The sequence below is a fragment of the Pholcus phalangioides genome, unplaced genomic scaffold (genome assembly GCF_987345545.1).
Source record: "Pholcus phalangioides strain wild (caught in Gottingen) unplaced genomic scaffold, Ppha-v1.0 ptg000015l_1, whole genome shotgun sequence".
In the NCBI taxonomy this organism is placed as follows: Eukaryota; Metazoa; Arthropoda; class Arachnida; order Araneae; family Pholcidae; genus Pholcus; species Pholcus phalangioides.
This window is the reverse complement of record NW_028301608.1, coordinates 24,074,881-24,093,782: the sequence shown is the minus strand read 5'-3', so window position 1 is coordinate 24,093,782 and position 18,902 is coordinate 24,074,881. Positions and strand designations below refer to the sequence as shown.

The 18,902-nt window shown below is 39.1% G+C and overlaps 1 protein-coding gene across 5 annotated transcripts in view; it reads right to left on the bottom strand.

Annotated features, from left to right (window-relative positions):
• LOC149075707 (cell adhesion molecule Dscam1-like) overlaps positions 1–18,902 on the bottom strand; it is a 91,604-nt gene that overhangs the window by 12,753 nt on the left and 59,949 nt on the right. For 3 of the 5 annotated variants that reach the window (XM_089243201.1, XM_089243202.1, XM_089243206.1), the window contains exons 16-33: positions 16,398–16,565; positions 15,941–16,011; positions 15,609–15,846; positions 15,321–15,467; positions 12,741–12,896; positions 11,789–11,928; positions 11,018–11,171; positions 10,600–10,714; positions 10,203–10,356; positions 9,242–9,263; positions 7,489–7,584; positions 6,412–6,597; positions 6,024–6,314; positions 5,717–5,896; positions 5,299–5,550; positions 4,465–4,613; positions 3,715–3,778; positions 1,736–1,978 (exon numbers count right to left, since the gene is read on the bottom strand). In XM_089243201.1, the coding sequence (XP_089099327.1) occupies positions 1,736–1,978; positions 3,715–3,778; positions 4,465–4,613; positions 5,299–5,550; positions 5,717–5,896; positions 6,024–6,314; positions 6,412–6,597; positions 7,489–7,584; positions 9,242–9,263; positions 10,203–10,356; positions 10,600–10,714; positions 11,018–11,171; positions 11,789–11,928; positions 12,741–12,896; positions 15,321–15,467; positions 15,609–15,846; positions 15,941–16,011; positions 16,398–16,565 (2,826 nt within the window). Of the gene's footprint in view, positions 1–1,735; positions 1,979–3,714; positions 3,779–4,464; positions 4,614–5,298; positions 5,551–5,716; positions 5,897–6,023; positions 6,315–6,411; positions 6,598–7,488; positions 7,585–9,241; positions 9,264–10,201; positions 10,357–10,599; positions 10,715–11,017; positions 11,172–11,788; positions 11,929–12,740; positions 12,897–15,320; positions 15,468–15,608; positions 15,847–15,940; positions 16,012–16,397; positions 16,566–18,902 lie in introns of all 5 variants that reach the window. The other 2 variants (XM_089243205.1, XM_089243203.1) reach the window with 2 other exon arrangements.

Genomic DNA, 18,902 nt, shown 5'->3' with positions numbered 1-18,902 from the left:
GTGGATCGAGGATATTGATTCGCATAATGCTCTTCTCCCGAACATCAAAAGCAGTATTACACAGAATGCCCATTCGTATCTTTGTCCAATCCATAATCGCATAAACCGTAAGTGTTATAGGTAACTTCCAATTACGTAAAATGTTTCAGATGCTGTCATACGTCATCTTAGAGTTCAAAAAATATATCCATTTCTGAAAAAATCTACGAAACTTGAATTTTTATACGGTCATTGAGAATGAAATCTCAAAAGAAAGGTTCATATTAGACACAAGTCTTTCTTCATACGGCACTTTCGCACTTGGCTCCAATGAAGCGTTTTAGAATGAGGAAAATCCCTAAAAATCGCAAATTTCAATGTTGGTAACTCGGCCAACTTTGGTCGTAAAACAATGTAATTGTTTTGTTTGGTGTGTCACTCACTCACATTTTGTTTTTACAAATTGAACATAGCTTCATAGAGACCACATAAAAATAATTTTTTCGGCATAAATAACATAGTATATGACAACATTTGAAACATTTTTTGTGGTCACAAGTTACCTCTAAGACTAACGGTTTAAAAATTAGCCACTGGATAGCAATAAGAGTGGATACTCTGCATATTGGGCAAGTACTAATATTTTTAAATAAATTTAATTTTTTAAAATTAATTTTTTCTCTTAAAAACCGTGAAAGAGTTTCTCCTAAACCTGATCGACTCATTATTTAAAAAGAAATATGCAATGTGAAAATAAGCAATGACATTATTTTAGGGCATTCATTTAGGTTCAAATTATCTTTCTATCGAACTTTTATGCGTATTATACTCTCAAAACTATATATTACATTTAATAGGTAAGACTGGGGGGAAAAACAACAAAATCTCTCTTACAATGATAATATAATGATAACAATGGAAAATTATTCATTTTTATGTATTGGAAATTGTTTTTTCTTTTAACCACAAAAATATACAGGGTGCATGGGTAACAGAATTCACGGAATTTAACTGGCGACCAGCTGATCCGAGAGACTTACTTCCAGTAAGAGAAAGTATCCAAATAACGTGTAGATCTCAGGTACGTCATTCATGTTACATGGGGACGTATAATAATTAAAATAAAATAAAAACAATTTTTCATACAGTCCCCGTGTGCCCGAAAACCCAGTTAGAAAGTTGTTGCCCTGTATCTCCTGATGCAAACAAAAAAAAAATCTACGTTAAGTGCAATATTGACTGAGATATTCGAATTCGAAAAACCGGAAAAAAACTGCATTAAATCATTTAATGCTATAAAGCGGGTAAAACGATTTATCCGCATTTCCAAACTTTCCCCGTTTTTCAAATTCGAATAACTCGGTGAATCTTGCTCATAGAAACGTGGAATTTTTTTTGTCGGCATCAGGAGAGACAGGGCAACAACTTTTTAATTGAATTTTTGGGTAGAGGGTGTCAGTATAAAAAGTTGATTTCTTTATTTAAATAACTGTACAACCCCTAGCAACATGATTGACCTACCTAAGCTCTACACGTGATTTGGGTACTTTTCTAGTTGGAAGTATACCTCTAGGATCACCGGTTCATCAGTAAAATGCCGTGCGTGCTGTTACCTATGTACCCTGTATATCTTTATAATTAAAACAAAACAAAACAAAAAACGCGATATTAATAGGATAATTATATGTACATGTTGTTTTGAATTGGTGTTAAGTGTATGTATAAGTGATGGTATCAATTTCTGATCGAAACTTACTTCCTGGCGTAAGGCAAGCTCCCTGTCGTCGTTCGTTGGGTTTCGGTGGCGTGCCGCTGAACTGTCGGATACCGGGATCAGTGGCTTCGGACTCCGTGGTGCCGGTGCCACTCGTACGGCTCTGGCCCCGATTGTTCCCGTCGTACTGAAGTATGGGTGGAGGGTGGCGCCGGGCGTACTCGTACGCCCTCAGTAGCTCTTCTTGGTTCGACGAACCGGACGTCAAGCTATGACTGTTCGGAGCTGTAAACGAATATCAACATGCGATCTGTTAGATTCCTCCATCCTAATAACAGGGAAGGGGGAAGTAAATAAACATCGTATTTTTTCATTTCATGCAAAATACGGTGGTTTCCTCGATTCATCCACCCTTTTCAAGAAGGTTTGTATATTTTAATGGCATGATAGATAATATTTCATGACACAATAATACCTCTGTACATTTATGGTTTTGCCGCCCGTGGGCTACATGCATTTTTCGGCCATTTTCCCATTTCAGTCTAATTTTCTTGAGTACACCTTCTCCAAATTCACCATCCTGTGCTATAACTCACTTGCCCCCCCCCCCCCACGCAAATACACTTTGTTTTCTCTTAAAGTCGCTCGTTAGGTTGGTGGTCTGACCTGGTCCCTCGCTCTGTAAGTCACTCATTTAGTCATTCACGTGCTTGCTCACGCTCTTTTCCTCACTCACATGCATGCAAACTGTTTTTGTCGCTGACACTACTTGCAAACTGTTTTTGTCGCTCACATACTTGCAAACTGTTTTTGTCGCTCACATACTTGCAAACTGTTTTTGTCGCTCACATACTTGCAAACTGTTTTTGTCGCTCACATACTTGCAAACTGTTTTTGTCGCTCACACTACTTGCAAACTGTTTTTGTCGCTCACACTACTTGCAAACTGTTTTTGTCGCTCACATACTTGCACAAGCTCTAGGTCACTCATTAATCTGGTCAATCTGCAGGTCACTCATTAATCTGGTCACTCATTAATCTGGTCACTCATTAATCTGGTCACTCATTAATCTGGTCACTCTGCAGGTCACTCATTAATCTGGTCACTCTGCATGTCACTCATTAATCTGGTCATTAATATGCTTGCTCGAGCTCTAAGTTCACACTCTCTAGGTCACTCCTCTGGTCACTCACTGACCTAGCCCCTTGCTGTCTGGGCAGAGGAGGATTTATTGAGGGTTAAAAAAAATTCACAGCCCTTCTCCCATTCCATTAATTTTCTGGGTCCCCTATTCCTCGAATTTGCTGCCCTGCGCTATAACCCGCTCTCCCTGTAAATACGCCACTGGTACTTTTCGTTCTAGAGCGCATGGCGGATGCCGAAACCGAAGATAGCCGAAGTAATCCAACAGGAGCCTTGGAGAGAGCATGTTTTCGTGTGAATTTGAAATGGCAAGTTCCGAACATGTACTGAAGGCCAAGAAATTTTATGCAAAATGCGACGAGCACCAAATTTAAAGAATTCCGAGCTAACACTCATAGCTGTTCCTTACTGACTACAAAATTGGTATTCATTTCATTAAAAAAACAAAACAAAAAAAACTAAGTGTTTTTTCTTATAAAAAATTTCGAAATTTGTCCTTTAGTTTTTCAGTCTAACGCTCACTCTATTCTGTTCACGGCTTTCATCCAACTTCAACTCCATAATTACACCGGTAGATGGAAAATTTCAATCATATTGCTCTGATGGATTTTAAGAGCAAAGCTTAAAATTTTTGTAGCTTTAAATTGTAAATATTACAAGTACAGGGGTTGCTTCAGGGACTTGCGACCCGTGCGATCGCACGAGGTGTCAGTCTAGGAGGGGTACTGGGTTAGGAAAGTACATAATTGACAGAAAGATTAAGAAAAGTTTTGTTTTGCCTTTAACATTCAAACTATGAATGTATTGGACAGAATGTATAAAAATTTTGCAAATAGTACTACTTTCTTTTAAGAAAAAAGTCAATTCTCAGACTTACCTTGACTTTGATATAACTCTTCACTAGCTTTACCGCTTTTACTGGATGGCGGATCTAAACTGGTCTGTAAGAGGTAGAAAATTTCGTGGTTAGTGAAAAGAAATGGGTATCGGAATATTAAATGACTTGACATATGTTACGGTAAACGTGATAAATCGGGTGTTATACATAATATACGGTTATTTTGCATACTTACCAATCGTCTTGGTAAGTTTGACAAATTTATCACTTTTACCGGCGAATATGCATTATACCCAAGCATGGTTGGTAAAGTTATAGAAATACAAATACAAAGGCACAACAGGAAAATTGCCCAGTATTTGATAAATATTAAAAAAAATCACCTTTACCGGAAATTATGCATAATACCTAATCGTCTTTGGTAAAATTGATAAATACCGAACACATTATCACTTTTACCGACTATTATGCCTAATAACGAAGTGTCGTTGGTTTGATAAATACTTGAAATTCATCGCCTTTATTTGTGATTAAGTTTATATGAGTTTCACATTGAGGATTTGACATTGAAACTGATGGTTCTTCGCTCAAGTTGTCACTCTGCTTAAGTCGTCATAATTTTTCTATAACGGGAATGACAACTTATCGAGGTTTTACTGTATATGCACATTAAATGTTATGATGTCCCATCCATCTTCCATAAAGGCACCAATAAGTATAGTATGTAAATAAATTATAATATACACTCCAAGTACTCTTTTAATAAAAGCCGTGAATGTGTGAGCTTACTTTGGTTAAATAAGGTGGTTCCCCGTGGTGGACGCTGAAGGTTTTGAACTCTTCCGTCTCACCATTTTCTTCTTCTGCCGGAGGCCCAGGTAACTGGAACGTTGCGTACGGCGCAATCTCATCTTCGTATTCTGGTACCGAATGAGAGGCTTTAAATAGAAAAAAAATTGTGGAAATGGCAATCGACATAAGCAAATTATTCCTTACATGTCAAAAGAAATTACAAAAAATTCTAAATTTCTCTCTCTAAAACAAACTCCTCCTGTTTCTGGCATCCTAAAATGATTGTAAGGGGTGATTTGTGGTGACAATTTTTTTTAAACAGAAATGTCTGAGAAACGCTTAGCGGTAAAAAAAAATGTGCCATCAAATTTGTGGGACAGGCCACAGAATCTATTAGAAGCATGTCCTATCGTTAATATAAAACCCACCATACAGATGGCGTTGCGGTATCAGAAACTACCCCGCTAGGCAATGAATTAAAATCATGCAACAATAGTCTCGAAATACCCGATCCCCCAAGACTATCAAAATTAAAAATATGTTAATTTGAAGTGCTTTGGAAAGTTAATAACTAAAAATTTCTTTGGAAGAGGTTCCCTGGCCCCCCCAAACCCGGTGAATTTCCCAGCCCCGAAGGTCGTGGTCTGATTATTGTAGAACAATGTTACTCTACATTTCTGCAAAATTTCCTCTGGAATAGCTACATATTGAAAAGTGATTGTTTGTTCAAATTCCTCGAGTGTGTTTGGGAATTTCTCTAATTCGTATTTTTCCTGATATTTCGTTTTCAAAACCTATCGTCCCATTTCAAGACATCCTGGCAATACTTACAGTGACTCGTTGATGGTCCCGCCTGTTGCGACTGCGTTTGCTGGTTCTGCCTCGTCTGAGACGCATTCGTGGTCGGGACGACTTTCCTGACCGGTGACGAGAAGTAGGACGGCACGTCTCTGCTGTGACTCTGAGCGCTGTGCGAGTGACTATGACTGTGACTGTGGCGGCTGCTCTCCGACCTCTGAGATTTCTTGTCCATGTGGGCCATCAGCGCTGTTGTTGTGGCAACGTCAGAACGGGAGGAGGAATCTGAAAGTGTTAGAAGTCTAAAAGTAAAACTAAGAGACATTGCAGAGGACGATTACCCCTGGCGTCCAAACACGAAACATGACATTCCAAATAAAAATTTATGAAAATTTCAAATATGCGAAGGGTAATGTATTGAGGTTGGGACGAAGACAAATATTTCAGTTACCTCTGTAATGGTGACCAGAATTCCGTCTTCGCTTGTACATGACTAAGCACACAACAGCGACGATGCCAGCTATGAGAACCACACCGGAAGATGCCATGGATACAAGGGTCGTAGTGTCCTCGAAGAATGAAGCAGCTGCAGGTAGGTGGCCTTGAGATCCATGATCCGGCATCGGGAAAGCTGTAAAAGTAACAAAGAGACGGTTAGAACGACAACTGTGACGAAACTAATGAAAATCCAATGGGAACGTCAGGAAAGGGATGCGAGAAAAAAATTGAAAACCAGTCTTCATTTGGGAAGGACTTACAGTTGGAACTAGAATGTGTTATGGCGTCGTACTCTTCGGTGGTGGAACCAGCAGCATTGTGAGCGGTGACTCGCACTACATACCATGTTTCCGCCGACAGGTCTGGTACGATGAGCTGCTGCTCTGGGTTAGCGTGGCTGCTGACCAGCGTCCAGTGGCTGTGACTATGCGGCCTGTACTCGATCATCATCCTGGTGATGGTGCAGCCGCCGCCCTGCCAAGCGGATAAGTGCAGCACCAGGTGCGTCGAGTTCGTGAAAACGAAATCTTCTTGCTTTGGCGCAATTGGTGCTACAAAAATGAAATGATCAAATAAATAAAAACTTCAAAGGCAAATCCAAAGGTCGATGGTGAAAGTTCCAATTCAGTATTGGATTTGAATACACACCCGATCCTTGAGTTCTGAACGGTACGGGGTTGCTCCTTTCGCCTTTACCCTCTGAATTCAAAGGAATGGCGTAAAGTTGGTACTTCACCCCGCATTCGAGTCCTTCCAGTTTGTAGGTCTGGTTCTTGTCCAGAACTTGCCGCTGGTGCCACTCACCACCTTCGGGTTTGTAGTGCAGTTCAAAGCCTGTGAATATTCAAGAAAATATCAATTTGTAGCATACATTGCATAAAAATATGTTTTCAGGAGTATTAGGGATTAGATTTTAAATCATTTCTATCATCAATACATGATTATCACTTGCATAATTATTATTTTATTTCACAGCTGCAACACACTGAGTGCTATCAACATTCTTCTGTACTAAACTTCGCTAATCTTTATGTAGGGCTTTCTTCGTAATATTATATCTAAACGTCTGCGCGGAAAATTCATCGCCAACAATTCACTGGCAACAAATAATCACCATGCAATTAACCGATATGACAATTCATCGACAAAGTCAGATGGTGAGTGAGTGAGCAGATGAGCAGGTGAGTCATTCGATCATTCATGTGGCAATGACTACGTATGAAGTCACTCATACGGTTATTCACTCTCTGTCACTCGATCATTCATACGGCCACTGACCATTCACTCGGTCACTTATGAAGTTACTTCCATGGTCACTCAAAGTTATTCACATGGTCACTCAAAGTTATTCACATGGTCACTCAAAGTTATTCACATGGTCACTCAAAGTTATTCACATGGTCACTCAAAGTTATTTACATGGTCACTTATGAAGTTACTTCCATGGTCACTTATGAAGTTACTTCCATGGTCACTTATGAAGTTATTCACATGGTCACTTATGAAGTTATTCACATGGTTCCAGCATGCGCCGATTCGTTAGAAATTTCGCAGAGAAATCAGTACGAGGTGCATGTACGTTTACGCAGTAAAACACAGTAGTAGTAAACGCTAAAATTACGCAGGCTCAACTGGATAGGATTGATCTATGAATAGATCCTGAGCAATGAAGAAAATTATAGAATCCATGAGATAACAGAAGAAAATTGAAAAAGATTTGCTTGCCTCGATGCCCTTTGCCTCTACTGACAGCAGGAAGCTCCAGCACAACCGAATTTGTGGTAGTCGATAGCACTTTCACCACTGGAAGGTTCACCGACGCTGACCGAAGAGAAAGAAATCATTAGAAAACATTCATTTACATACATATACGAAATTAAAGTGGTAAAGCATTTAGCACGACTAAACGACTAAATGTGGGCAGTAGCCCTGAAATATGGACTGAATTCCCGATTTTGACATACACACCATCCTACACACACTATCACACACACACACTCACACAGACATAATTTTATCTTCCCCCCTTTTTTATTTTTCTTGAACCCTATAGGCCACTCCATTGGCCCGCTTGTTAAGTGCGGTAGAACGGCGAACGTGCTGCGGAACCGCCGTAAAACGTTTTATTCAGGTCAGGTCAGGACATATACGAAAATTATATAAGCCATGTTTTTCTATCTTTGTGTCCGGATTTTTCACAGTTTATCTATAATTCTATAGTAAATTTATTTATACAGTAAAAAAGGAAAAGTAATGGTACTTATTATGGAGCCGGTAGGGTCACTATACAGGGTGCATAGGTAACGGGGTGTATGGCATTTTACTGACTAACCGTCGATCCTAGTGGAATACTTCCAATTAGGAAAAAGTATCGGGTAAAACGGCTTACCCGCATTGAACGCCATTTTTCCCCTTTTTTGGCAATGGAATATCTTAAGGATATTGCACTTAGACACGTGAATTTTTTTCGGCACCAGAAGAGACAGAGCAAGAACTTTCTAACTGGGTTTACGGGCACACGGGGACTGTATAAAAAGTTATTATTTTTTATTTTAATAACTGTACAACTACCTTGCTACATGAATGACATATATGAGTACTACGCGTTATTCGAATACTTTCTCCAATTGGAAGTATGCTTCTAGGATCAACGGCTGTCCAGTAAAATGTCATTCGCCCTGTTACCTATGCATCCTGTATGATAGTACTAATATAAATGAACTTGTATGCATGTTTAGCTTATCCACATGTAGAACTACGCATATGTATATGCTAATGTTCATGAGTAAAATTCTGTAGAAGATAAATTCGTTTTCACGGGGAAATTTAGTGAGTTCACATCATAAAACACATGGCAAGTAAATCTACATTTGACTGTTCCATTTACATAACCCTTTCAGACGCTGATGCCACAAATGTGTAGGTTGCTTTTGTAATGTAGAATTTTTCCTTTTGACTTCAGAGTTGAGCCTTGATTTAAAGGATTGTTTAAGTTTTGAGTTAGAAATATGGTAAATAAGAACTTCGGGGCTTTCATCAGAGGGTAGCACTTACAGTTGAAGTTTCGACGGTTTTCAAGACAACTTTCAGGAGAAAGTGCCCCCGGGAATGTGTGATTTATTACATAAGATTTAGCAGTAAAATTATGGGAAAAACTGTATGTGAAGATGAATATACCCTGCATCATCCTGGATGAAAAAGTTTGAACGAAGGAAATTATTTCTTCATAAAAAATAAATAGAAATATGAAAAATATTTGCAGAGACATATGTTTTTTAATGTAGACATGTTTTTTAATGTATTTTTGTGTCAAACATGCAAAAACATTTTGAAAATTACAAAAAAATGAATGCTCAGATCTAAAAGGAACATCCTATGAGACGAAGTATCGTTATAGGCAATGGTAGGCAAAAATATCAAATGCATCGAGCAATTTCAAGTTAATGTTCTTCGCACATGATTAATGAAAGTATCTTACCTGGCTCTGTGTATAAAAAGTCCATATTGGTAGCAAGGAGGAAAAAATCTTAGTTATTGCTTTTCTGATTTTTCTCATGAACATGAATACACATCTATACGTAAGTATATATTCTTCAGTGGAAATAATTTATAAACAGGGTAAGTAAAAATTTATTGTCATCCGAGAAGGCAATTTGAAGTTTTGTTTACATTTTTTTCCTATGTATTCTAAGTAGCTCCTCTTGATGAAATTTCCAAGCATATCTTTATACTCAGTGTCTTTTTAACTCTTTTCTCCGGTTTGATGACTCTCACCGATCCGCATTAGAAATGGCTCAATAGAATTCGCTAAATGTTCTCTCTGGAAATGCTACATGTTCATTTCGAGTAGACCTTTTTCCACGTGCGTTTCTGCCCCGAAAACTTCCGAAGGGGAGCATTATCGACAGGACTTGCAATTTACAAAGTTTTTAGATTCGTCTCATTGCCGAAATTAGAAACTTTTAATTTTAAAGAGGCATTTTATCTTGGCGTTGCTGCGAAGGTTTATGCGTATCTTTATTTTCAGCGTTTCTGTATTCATAGGGGACAGTCCACTACGCCTATAACGCACAGTAGGCATAAGAACCTGGTCTTGGATTAATTCATGAAAAAGAAGTGACAATGAGTGATGTCAGAATAGTAATCTGAGGTCTTCACTTATCATTAAATTTACAACTGACCTAATCGTTAAGAAAGGTGTCGGAACAACTAAACAAATTTCACTAAAACTCCAAGCCCACTTCGGTTTCATAAACTGCGTATCAACGAACAATATTAACTGCGCACCAATTATACGAATAAAAACAGCGTAGTAAAAATTTAGTTGTCATTAGTAATCGAGGCGATAGTTCAGACTGCCCCTGTACTTAAAATCCATTTGATTCATAGATATCCGTATATATATCTATAAAGAAAGATAATAGTCATAAATAAATACCTGTGACTATGACGGAGTAGATGATCTCGTCGGTGCCATGTCTGTTCTGCACTCGACAAGAGTAATTACCACTGTCGGATACTTGCAGCTTCCTTATGATCAGAGCGCCATCTGCATGGACTTCGAAGCGGTGAACTTTCGGGAGCGGTTCGTTCCTGTTGGAAGTTATAGCGATTGTAAACGATTTTTACTAATGAATTTACTAATGAATGAATACAAACGAAAGAAAAAAAAGATAATTTTTATAGATTCGGAAGCAACAGAAAGAATCACCGAAAACCTGATATTTCAGGTAATTCCGTTTAATCAGGTGCATTTTTGGAAGTAAATGAGTTTAATATGTCCTTGCGGAATAGAATTTGAATGTTTAATTGTAATAATGTTAGAAGTATGCCTACCTAAACCGCCAATCCCGTTTAGGAACAGGCGAGCCGACAGCTTGGCACGAAAGCACTACTTTATCACCAGGAACTGTAACCACGCTGTCCCCGAAGTCCATGATACGAGCAGGAACTAAAGGGGAGGATTCAAAAAATCATGTAACAATCAGGAATTTCAAAATGTAGACTCATATGCGTATAGGATACATAGGGAATTTTCCATACATTCAGTACAAATGACATTTGAACACAGATAGCCACATTTATGAGCATGGTAATGAGATGAGGAGTTCCGATTTCAAAAACCAGGAATAGCCGAGAAAAGAAAGAGTCGGGTAAAGTTATCGAATGTCAAGAATTTGCCAAGTTTAAAATGGCATTGCGTAATAATCCCATCAATGCTATATTGCATTATTATTTATTTGCAATGACTTACCTCTATTGCTTGTGGTTTGCGAAACAACTCGAGTTGGTTCTCCTTCTCCTTTAGACGTGGATGCGGTCACCCAAAACTCGTGGCGTGAACGCTCGGGCAAACTCGAAATTTTGTACTGGTACTGGTTGGAAGGAACAGGAATGGCAGTGGCGTTCTATCGAGTATCAAGAAGGAAAAATAACAAAAACTAACTCAAATAGCAAATTAACTTTATATGAAGTATAAATGTTTTAACAGAAGTTTTAATTAGAAATGGCGAGATGAAGAACGCTATCTAATGAAACATAAGTCAGTACTGTTGCATTATAATTTTTTTTTAATAAATACCGTGCCGTTTTATATCTTTTGAGTATAAGTTAGTACTGTTGCAAGAACTGCATAGTATTTATTGAAAAAATGCATGACGCGTTTCGTATGGAAAATTTCGTCGACGATGACATTGGTCGAGGTCCAGGATCTCTGAGAAATACACCACATCTTTTAGGGGCGAGGATTTTTGAGAGTACTATAACAATGTGGGGTGGGGACAGTTACATAATCTTCCACTCTCAAGTATATCCACAATCTGACAAGTATATTCCCGACTGGGTCTCCGGTTGAAGTTTTTCCGACGCCGTATCTTTAGAAATTCTTTGAATTCCGAAAAGCAACGACTACAATTGATGTTTCGAGATAGAGCATTAGCCACGTACGGTTATAATCTCTCTGTTTTGACTTTTTTTTTTTACCGAAATAAATAAACAACACAAACCTTAAAATAAATACACAAACCTTTATTCCGCTAGCTATACTTCTCCAGTATAGAGTGAACTTCGTGATGACACCATAAGGCAAAACAGGAGGCTTCCAGCTGATCAATATAGTATCGGAGGACATCACGACGGCTTTAATGTCGGCTGGGGGACCTGGAACTGTATCAAGAAAAACGCCAGTCTCTATTCATCACATGTGCGTCAATAATATGTATAATAAAATTTCAAGATTCAACTTAATATCATATATTATTTTATATAGAATCCAAAATATCTTGTGGGCCTTTTAGGTGTCTGGAAAAGCAGTTCGGGAACTACTGCTGGATTGATTACCCGAATCAATGACGTTTGAGGACTTTACGCCTTCATGTTAGCTGTCTGACGTATCCCCATAGGCCTTCTTCTAGATGAAAGTGTTAAATACTTAGTGTGTTATCAATGTACCAAGGTTCTCGGTGATTTTCAACTTTTTCTCATGCAACGGTGAGATATCTCGTACTAGAGTAGCTAGAAGAAATATTTCAGAGCCCTTTCTTCTTTTTTTTACCCTCGTCGAGACACTTTATTGGTAACCTGATTAACGAAAATTAATTTTTCCCCCTTTACCTCAACATAATTCCGTTTTCTTCCTTTCGAGAAAGGTAACTGAGGGGAAAGGAAAACCTGTTTTCACGCTTTTCTTTTATTTCTTAAATGTTTGCAAAGATACTGGTTTCAGAGATTTCTCGCTTGTTCTTCAATTGTATATCGTTTAAATTTTTTGCCGGAAGAGTGTACGTAAAGGGTATTGATTAAATGTAGGAATTTGTTTAAACAGGCACAAATATATACATTGTAGCCAGGAATTTCATTTCTTATTTACTCGCCAAATGAAATGTTACGTTTTGATCTGGCATAATGGCGATCGGTAGCGATAACCCTGGAATGTACTGGAGAAAAAAAAAATACATAGACCCGTATACTAAACTTACCGTCTTCTAGGGTCATGCAATAAATGGGTTCAGATCTCACTCCGAAACCTTTTTGCGTAAAAGCCATGACTATCACAGAATAATTAGTGAACTTCCGCAGATCCGAAAGCTTGATTTGTGGCTCAGACACCGTCTTTTCTTCGTATTCGTCCTCGCCTAGTAGTCGTAAAATGGAAAACGACATCGTTAGATACGAACAACAATGAACGATTTCTTAAAATTATGTTAGGAATAATGAAATAATATCATACTGGAGGGTATATACACACAATATTCTTCTCAGGGGGATCGCTTGACCCGTACAAAGTACACAGCATAAATTGTGAAAACATTTCAAATTGAAATTTCCCAAATCACTAGACTTCAATATATAGCTGGAAACAAATCCAGAACTAATTTAAAAGTTTTCAAACGCTTCAATTAAAGAAGTGGACAGTGAAATGAAACTGAATATTAACAAATATATAGAAAATTCCTAGGGAGCATTAGCAAAATACTTTATTTCAACACTGTTTCCTAACATTAATTAAAATCTCAATGTAGGACATTGATTTTAGAGCTACATTAAACACGTTAGATGTTGTGTCAATTTCCAGAATATTTATTTATTGATAAATACAAATACAACAAATACAACGTCACAACAGGCAAATTGCCCAACGAGGTGGCTGACTTAAGAACATCATGGATCCCCGAGCCCCTACCTACTACTGCTACACCACACATGCACCCCCCCCCCCCGCGGAACCCCCCAACGAATCTTTCGCGGACCTCTTAAGCGGCCCGTGGTGCGATTCTACATCGCTTAAGCGATCTGGGAATGTGCCGCTTATCATATCATTTAAGTGATCTAACCCGGGCAGCGCCGGGTATTATAGCTAGTATATACATATAAAAGCTCTTTTTCCCCCAATAATTCTTTTTTACCACTTCAGATGGTTTTACTGCTTAAGTGAACGAGGAGCCCTTCGTCTTTTTAAAGGAAGGCTCCATGTAATGGTTTATAGTATGTTTACGTTATAGTATGTTACGTATGTTAAACTCACAAAACAGACACATGCCCAATTATAGTGGAGTGAAATAAAAAGAACATAGCAGCAGCACTTTGCAATACAGAAAGGCAAAGAATAATTTCTCTTTATTTAACTTAACCGGGAAAAAAACGGGTAAAATTTATACTTCAACTCAAGAGCCATTACTTAGCACCACAACGCTTACTGCTTACAGCAACGAGCATGCCAAGAGACGGAACAATGACCCATGAGCGACTCATGACACCATATACACACAGGGTGTACAACCTTCATCATTCCGCGGGCCAGATTTACGAGATTATTAGGGTTCACTAGGTGATGTATTTATCATGCTCTGTGGATTGATACTTCTTTTTACGAACACCTTCCAGGGGACGGATAGAGCTCCTTTGCGGGTCGCATTTGGAAAGAGCTTATGCACCCCCTGGTATGTATCTATTCTATCAGGGATATGTCTTTCCATAAGCCCATTCACGGTTGCACCACAGATGAAACAACTCTGATCGGTAAAGAAAGAATTGTGATAGTCTGTCTTTACCTCAACTTCCATACCGGAAACAGCGTCCTAGCCAGGGCCGTCTTAAAGTATGAGCCCACCCGGGCACAGTCTGGCGTCTTATGTCAAAAGGGGTTTCAATGATAATGAGATCTGGTATCATGATTTTCAAGACTCATCATCCTTGTAAATTTTGTAGACTTTTAACTCAAGCTAGGTACCCCATAACGTCTTTTGCCCGGGGGGGGGGGTAATTATGTAGTAGAGACGGCCTGGCTCTTGTTCGTGAGAATCTGTCAAAGGTGGTGTAAAAATGAAGCTAAGACCACACTTGGTAAGGCTCATGTCTAGCATGGCCCAATAGAAATTCGCAAATATTTGCTTTCGATGTTTGCCTTTCCCTGATGAAATGAAACACTAGGAACATAGGCTGGCTACACACTGGCCCAGTCTGATCCAAGTTCCTGGTTGTTCTCTTCGACAAGCCTTCCAATACTTCCCAGCTTCCAACATTCGACGATCATTGTCAATGGTAGAGTAGCCGCACTACTCGCTCATGACTATGACCATGGAAGGCTGGATACGGATGTGGCCCTAGCTTAAGAAAACAACGAACCAGCGTCAAGCTATTTCGCGACTCATTTATGGCGAAGAGGAGAGGTGATTGTTGGCCAATGCCGAGCCACAGTACGTCATTCACCTGTAACTACAACAGTGTTGATCAAAGCTGAGTTAAGGGCATCTTTTTCTCAGCCACCTTGTTGGGCATTTTGCTTGTTGTGGCCTTGTATTTGTATTTATTTGTATTATAAAATTGAAAGCTACTCCAAAAGCAGCTTTGATGATGACCAGAACCATCTATCACAGCACACTGTGCAGTAGAGACCGTTTTCCTATGTACCTGCGTCCTAGATGCAGACACCAGCGTATTAAACTAATCTAATGGCTCTCGGTTATATATCCTAAATATAGTTTTGTCACAATGATAATTTGGCAAAACTCTCTACTTTCCACTAAATACCAAGAGAAAACAGAAACTGCGTTCGTTACCACTTAATTTTCCAATCTGCCGGAATAGGATTTTGTAGCCCTGCAGAATTCCGTGGATGGACACGGTCGGAGGGGGCTTCCAGGATATGTGCAGACTTTGAGCCGTTGGTGCTAAACATTTGACGTCTTTGGGAGATTGACCGGGTACTGGTATCGAAAGAAACCATGAATTAGGTACGAGGACACAACTATAAATCACTTCATTGAAATTGCTTTTTATGGTTAAAGAAAGGTTTTCAACTGAATGTGTGCGACTTGCAGATCGTAAAGATATAAATGTATAATCACCGTCCTCGAGCGTCCTCACGATGACCTCGTCGGAACGAGGTCCAGCCCCGATGGAATTGTAAGCCTGTACGTGAATGCTGTACGTTGTAAACTTTTGCAGCTGGGTCAATAGGACCTCTTCTCTGGTACCTTGCCCAACTTCCAGAGTCTTATACAAGTACGAGTCTTTCGAGTCATAGATCTTGTAGCCAACGTAATAGCCTTTGATCGGTCCGTTCCTCAGCTCGACGTCCGGAGGCTGATGCGATGAAATTAATAATAACGAAATGTTACGTCCGATTAATTCGTATGTGTCGTATCAAAGTGAATACAGAAATTATTTGCTAACTTACTCTCCACGTGACTCGAATGGACTGCGAATCCATTGCTTCCGCTTTCAGATCCAAAGGTGGGCCCCCAGGAACTGAAAAACAAACACGTTAAAGTTCGGTTATAAAGGCATTTTGGTTATAATGTCAATAATGTTAGTCACAGTTTACTTCCGTAGGGAACAATGTTAATGAACCTTGCTTATAACGTGTCCACGAAAACGACATCGGATATAACGACACGTTTTTCGTCGGTTTCGCTTCCATTTTCATGGCGTTAACTTCAAGAGTAGGATTTGATATACATGTATATTGTGATTATGTTTAATTCTATTTTAAACGTCTGAGAAACGTTAACCTCAGTTATAACGAGAAAAATTCAGGAAAATCTTCAATGCCGTTGTAGCTGAGTTTGACTGTAGTTTAAAGATCACAAGATTTATCATAATATACAATTCAAATTTTATAGTTTAATACTCACCCTCTTCAGCAGTGATGATGGTCACAACTTCACCGGGATCACCCATACCGACCGAATTCTCGGCCCTTATTCGGCAAAAGTACGTTCGTGCAGGATGCAGGCCGTGCAGAACGAGACTCGTCTCTTCACTGCCTGTCGTGATATTCTGTATGTTGGAGTCCCAGTCTCCTTTATTATATTAAAAGGGAGGGGGGGGGGGGAAGAAGTATGTAAATATTACTAAACTATTACATCATAATCATCATTTCCATACAATCCCCCTGATTTCATTATAACTACGAATATTATAATGACTAGTAATTACGATTATAATTATTATAATGATTTATAACAATTATTATTATTATTATTTATAATGATTATTACTCAATTTTTTTAAAGCTGTCTGACAGGCTTAGAATTTAGGGTCTTCCTGCATAACATGAAAAACCCAAGTATTTTCCATCTTTATTTCAAAATTCGTAGATGGCAGCACCAGCAGGACACGAAACAAGCACAGCTGTAACAACATAAACACGTCAGGGGACCACGCATACAATCAGGACACGCATTCCGGCATGTACCGATTCATTAGAAATTTCGCAGAGGAATATGTACGAAATGTGTGCGTGCACGCTTAAGCAGTACACCAACATTGTGGCGTTTTTTTGCAGTAAAAAACGTAAATCTCTTCCCTCTTCGTGAAGAAAAAAAATGTAGAACAACCTCCTTTTCCCAACCCGTGAGAAAATGGTGCGTGCGCTGCTGTGTATGCCAAAGGTTCTTAACCTATCGATCACTACCCAAACGTTATTTGCAGGGACTCCCTAGATGCAGTGGCGTCGGAGCCGTGGGGTGCTGTGGGTACTCGAGCGCCCGTGGTAATTTGTGGCATGGGTCTGATCACCCCCGAAAATCAAAATTTCCTACGTAAAGACCAAAATGAGCGCCCACAAGTTCCAAACACATGCTCCTGGTTCCCGGAATTTCCCGTAAATCATGCTTTTTGCGTTACAGGAAAAACAATAATGAGAAAATTATGAGAATTAATTTTCTGGAACCGATGACCTCTTGAAATACCAATAAAATCACGTTCCAGGAAGACCATGCGAACCATTATGATCAAGGAAGACCGAATTATGCTCTAGAGAAGTTTTCGGAAGACCACGGTAATTGAGCCCCGAGACAATGATCTAGTTCTGTGTGCGATTATTTGAATAAATTTTTCTTTTAAATAGCTGGAATTTATTTTTCAAGATCACGAGAATCAACATCTAGGAAGACTACGAGTTTTGGTGGCGGAGACTACATTAAAAGGGAATTACGAAAACAAACTTCTAGGAAAATAGACTACGGGAACCTTTTCCCGATCAAGTACTGGGAATCGATTAAAATTTTTAACTAATCAAAAATTTTTAATCGAATTTTTATTCAATATTTTTCCATAACAATGCAGTTGGTAGCTTCATCTTCCGAAGATTGTAGTAATTTAAATTTTTTATTCGCGAATCCAGAAAAAAATCACTAGTTTCGGAAAAAAATATTGAAATTCTTATTGAAGATAAAATCTAAAAAGATATTCAAAGAATTTGTAATACGATTGATGCTGCTGAACCTAGAGCTCATACCAAGAATGAATCATGATACGAACTTCGGAACTAGTTACGGAGGCAAAACATCAATAAGGTGTACAAGGGATCACAAACGAGACTGCTCAAACCGATTTGAAGTTGTCATGGCAGTAGGCTGCTACAAAACCACACATGCACCTCATCCACATTTCTCTGCGGAACTTCTAGCGAATCGGTACATGTTGGAATGTGCGTGCATGTATTGCGACCCTGGTGTGAAGTTTGTTTCGGTGTAATGTTTGTTGTGTATTGCCGCCATCTACCATCAGTTTTTCTGAGTGAAGTGTAATGATTGAATAATTGTGTCCTAGGCTTGTTGCTCTCTGTGGTTAGACTTTTTAACTCGCAATATTTTTAAAAGTCGAAACAAAAGTGACCGTGTAGGCCCGCAAACAAAAAATAGTGATAGTCCAGGCCCTTTAAATAAGAATGCGGCGTTCCAAAACAAAACCACAAGCTGCAATTCCGATATTTGTGCACATAATTGGTTACCGTGGGGCTTCGGTTCTTTAAATTTGAACGCATATGCCTTGCGTTCAAAGGGAGGGGGGAATGGGAGAGGAGAGACATAGAATTAGAATGGATCATGATACAAACTTCGAAACTAGTTATGGGGGCAAAATGTTACGAAAGAGGAACGCGGGAAAACACAATTGCTATAAGCGATTTGAAATCGATGTCGTGGCAGTAAACAAGTGGCGACTGCTAGACTTTCGTTAACGATGTGCGTCGTGAAGTGCAAGCCCAACACTTCTAAGATTCAAAGTGGAACTGGTAGTTCGGGCCTGCCAACGAGCCCGAACGTGACCGTCTAGCCATGAGAACGACGCTGGTCGTGACAGACCAGAATGCGTCGTTCTTGAACCGAATTGGGGTGTTGTGACAAATTATTCGT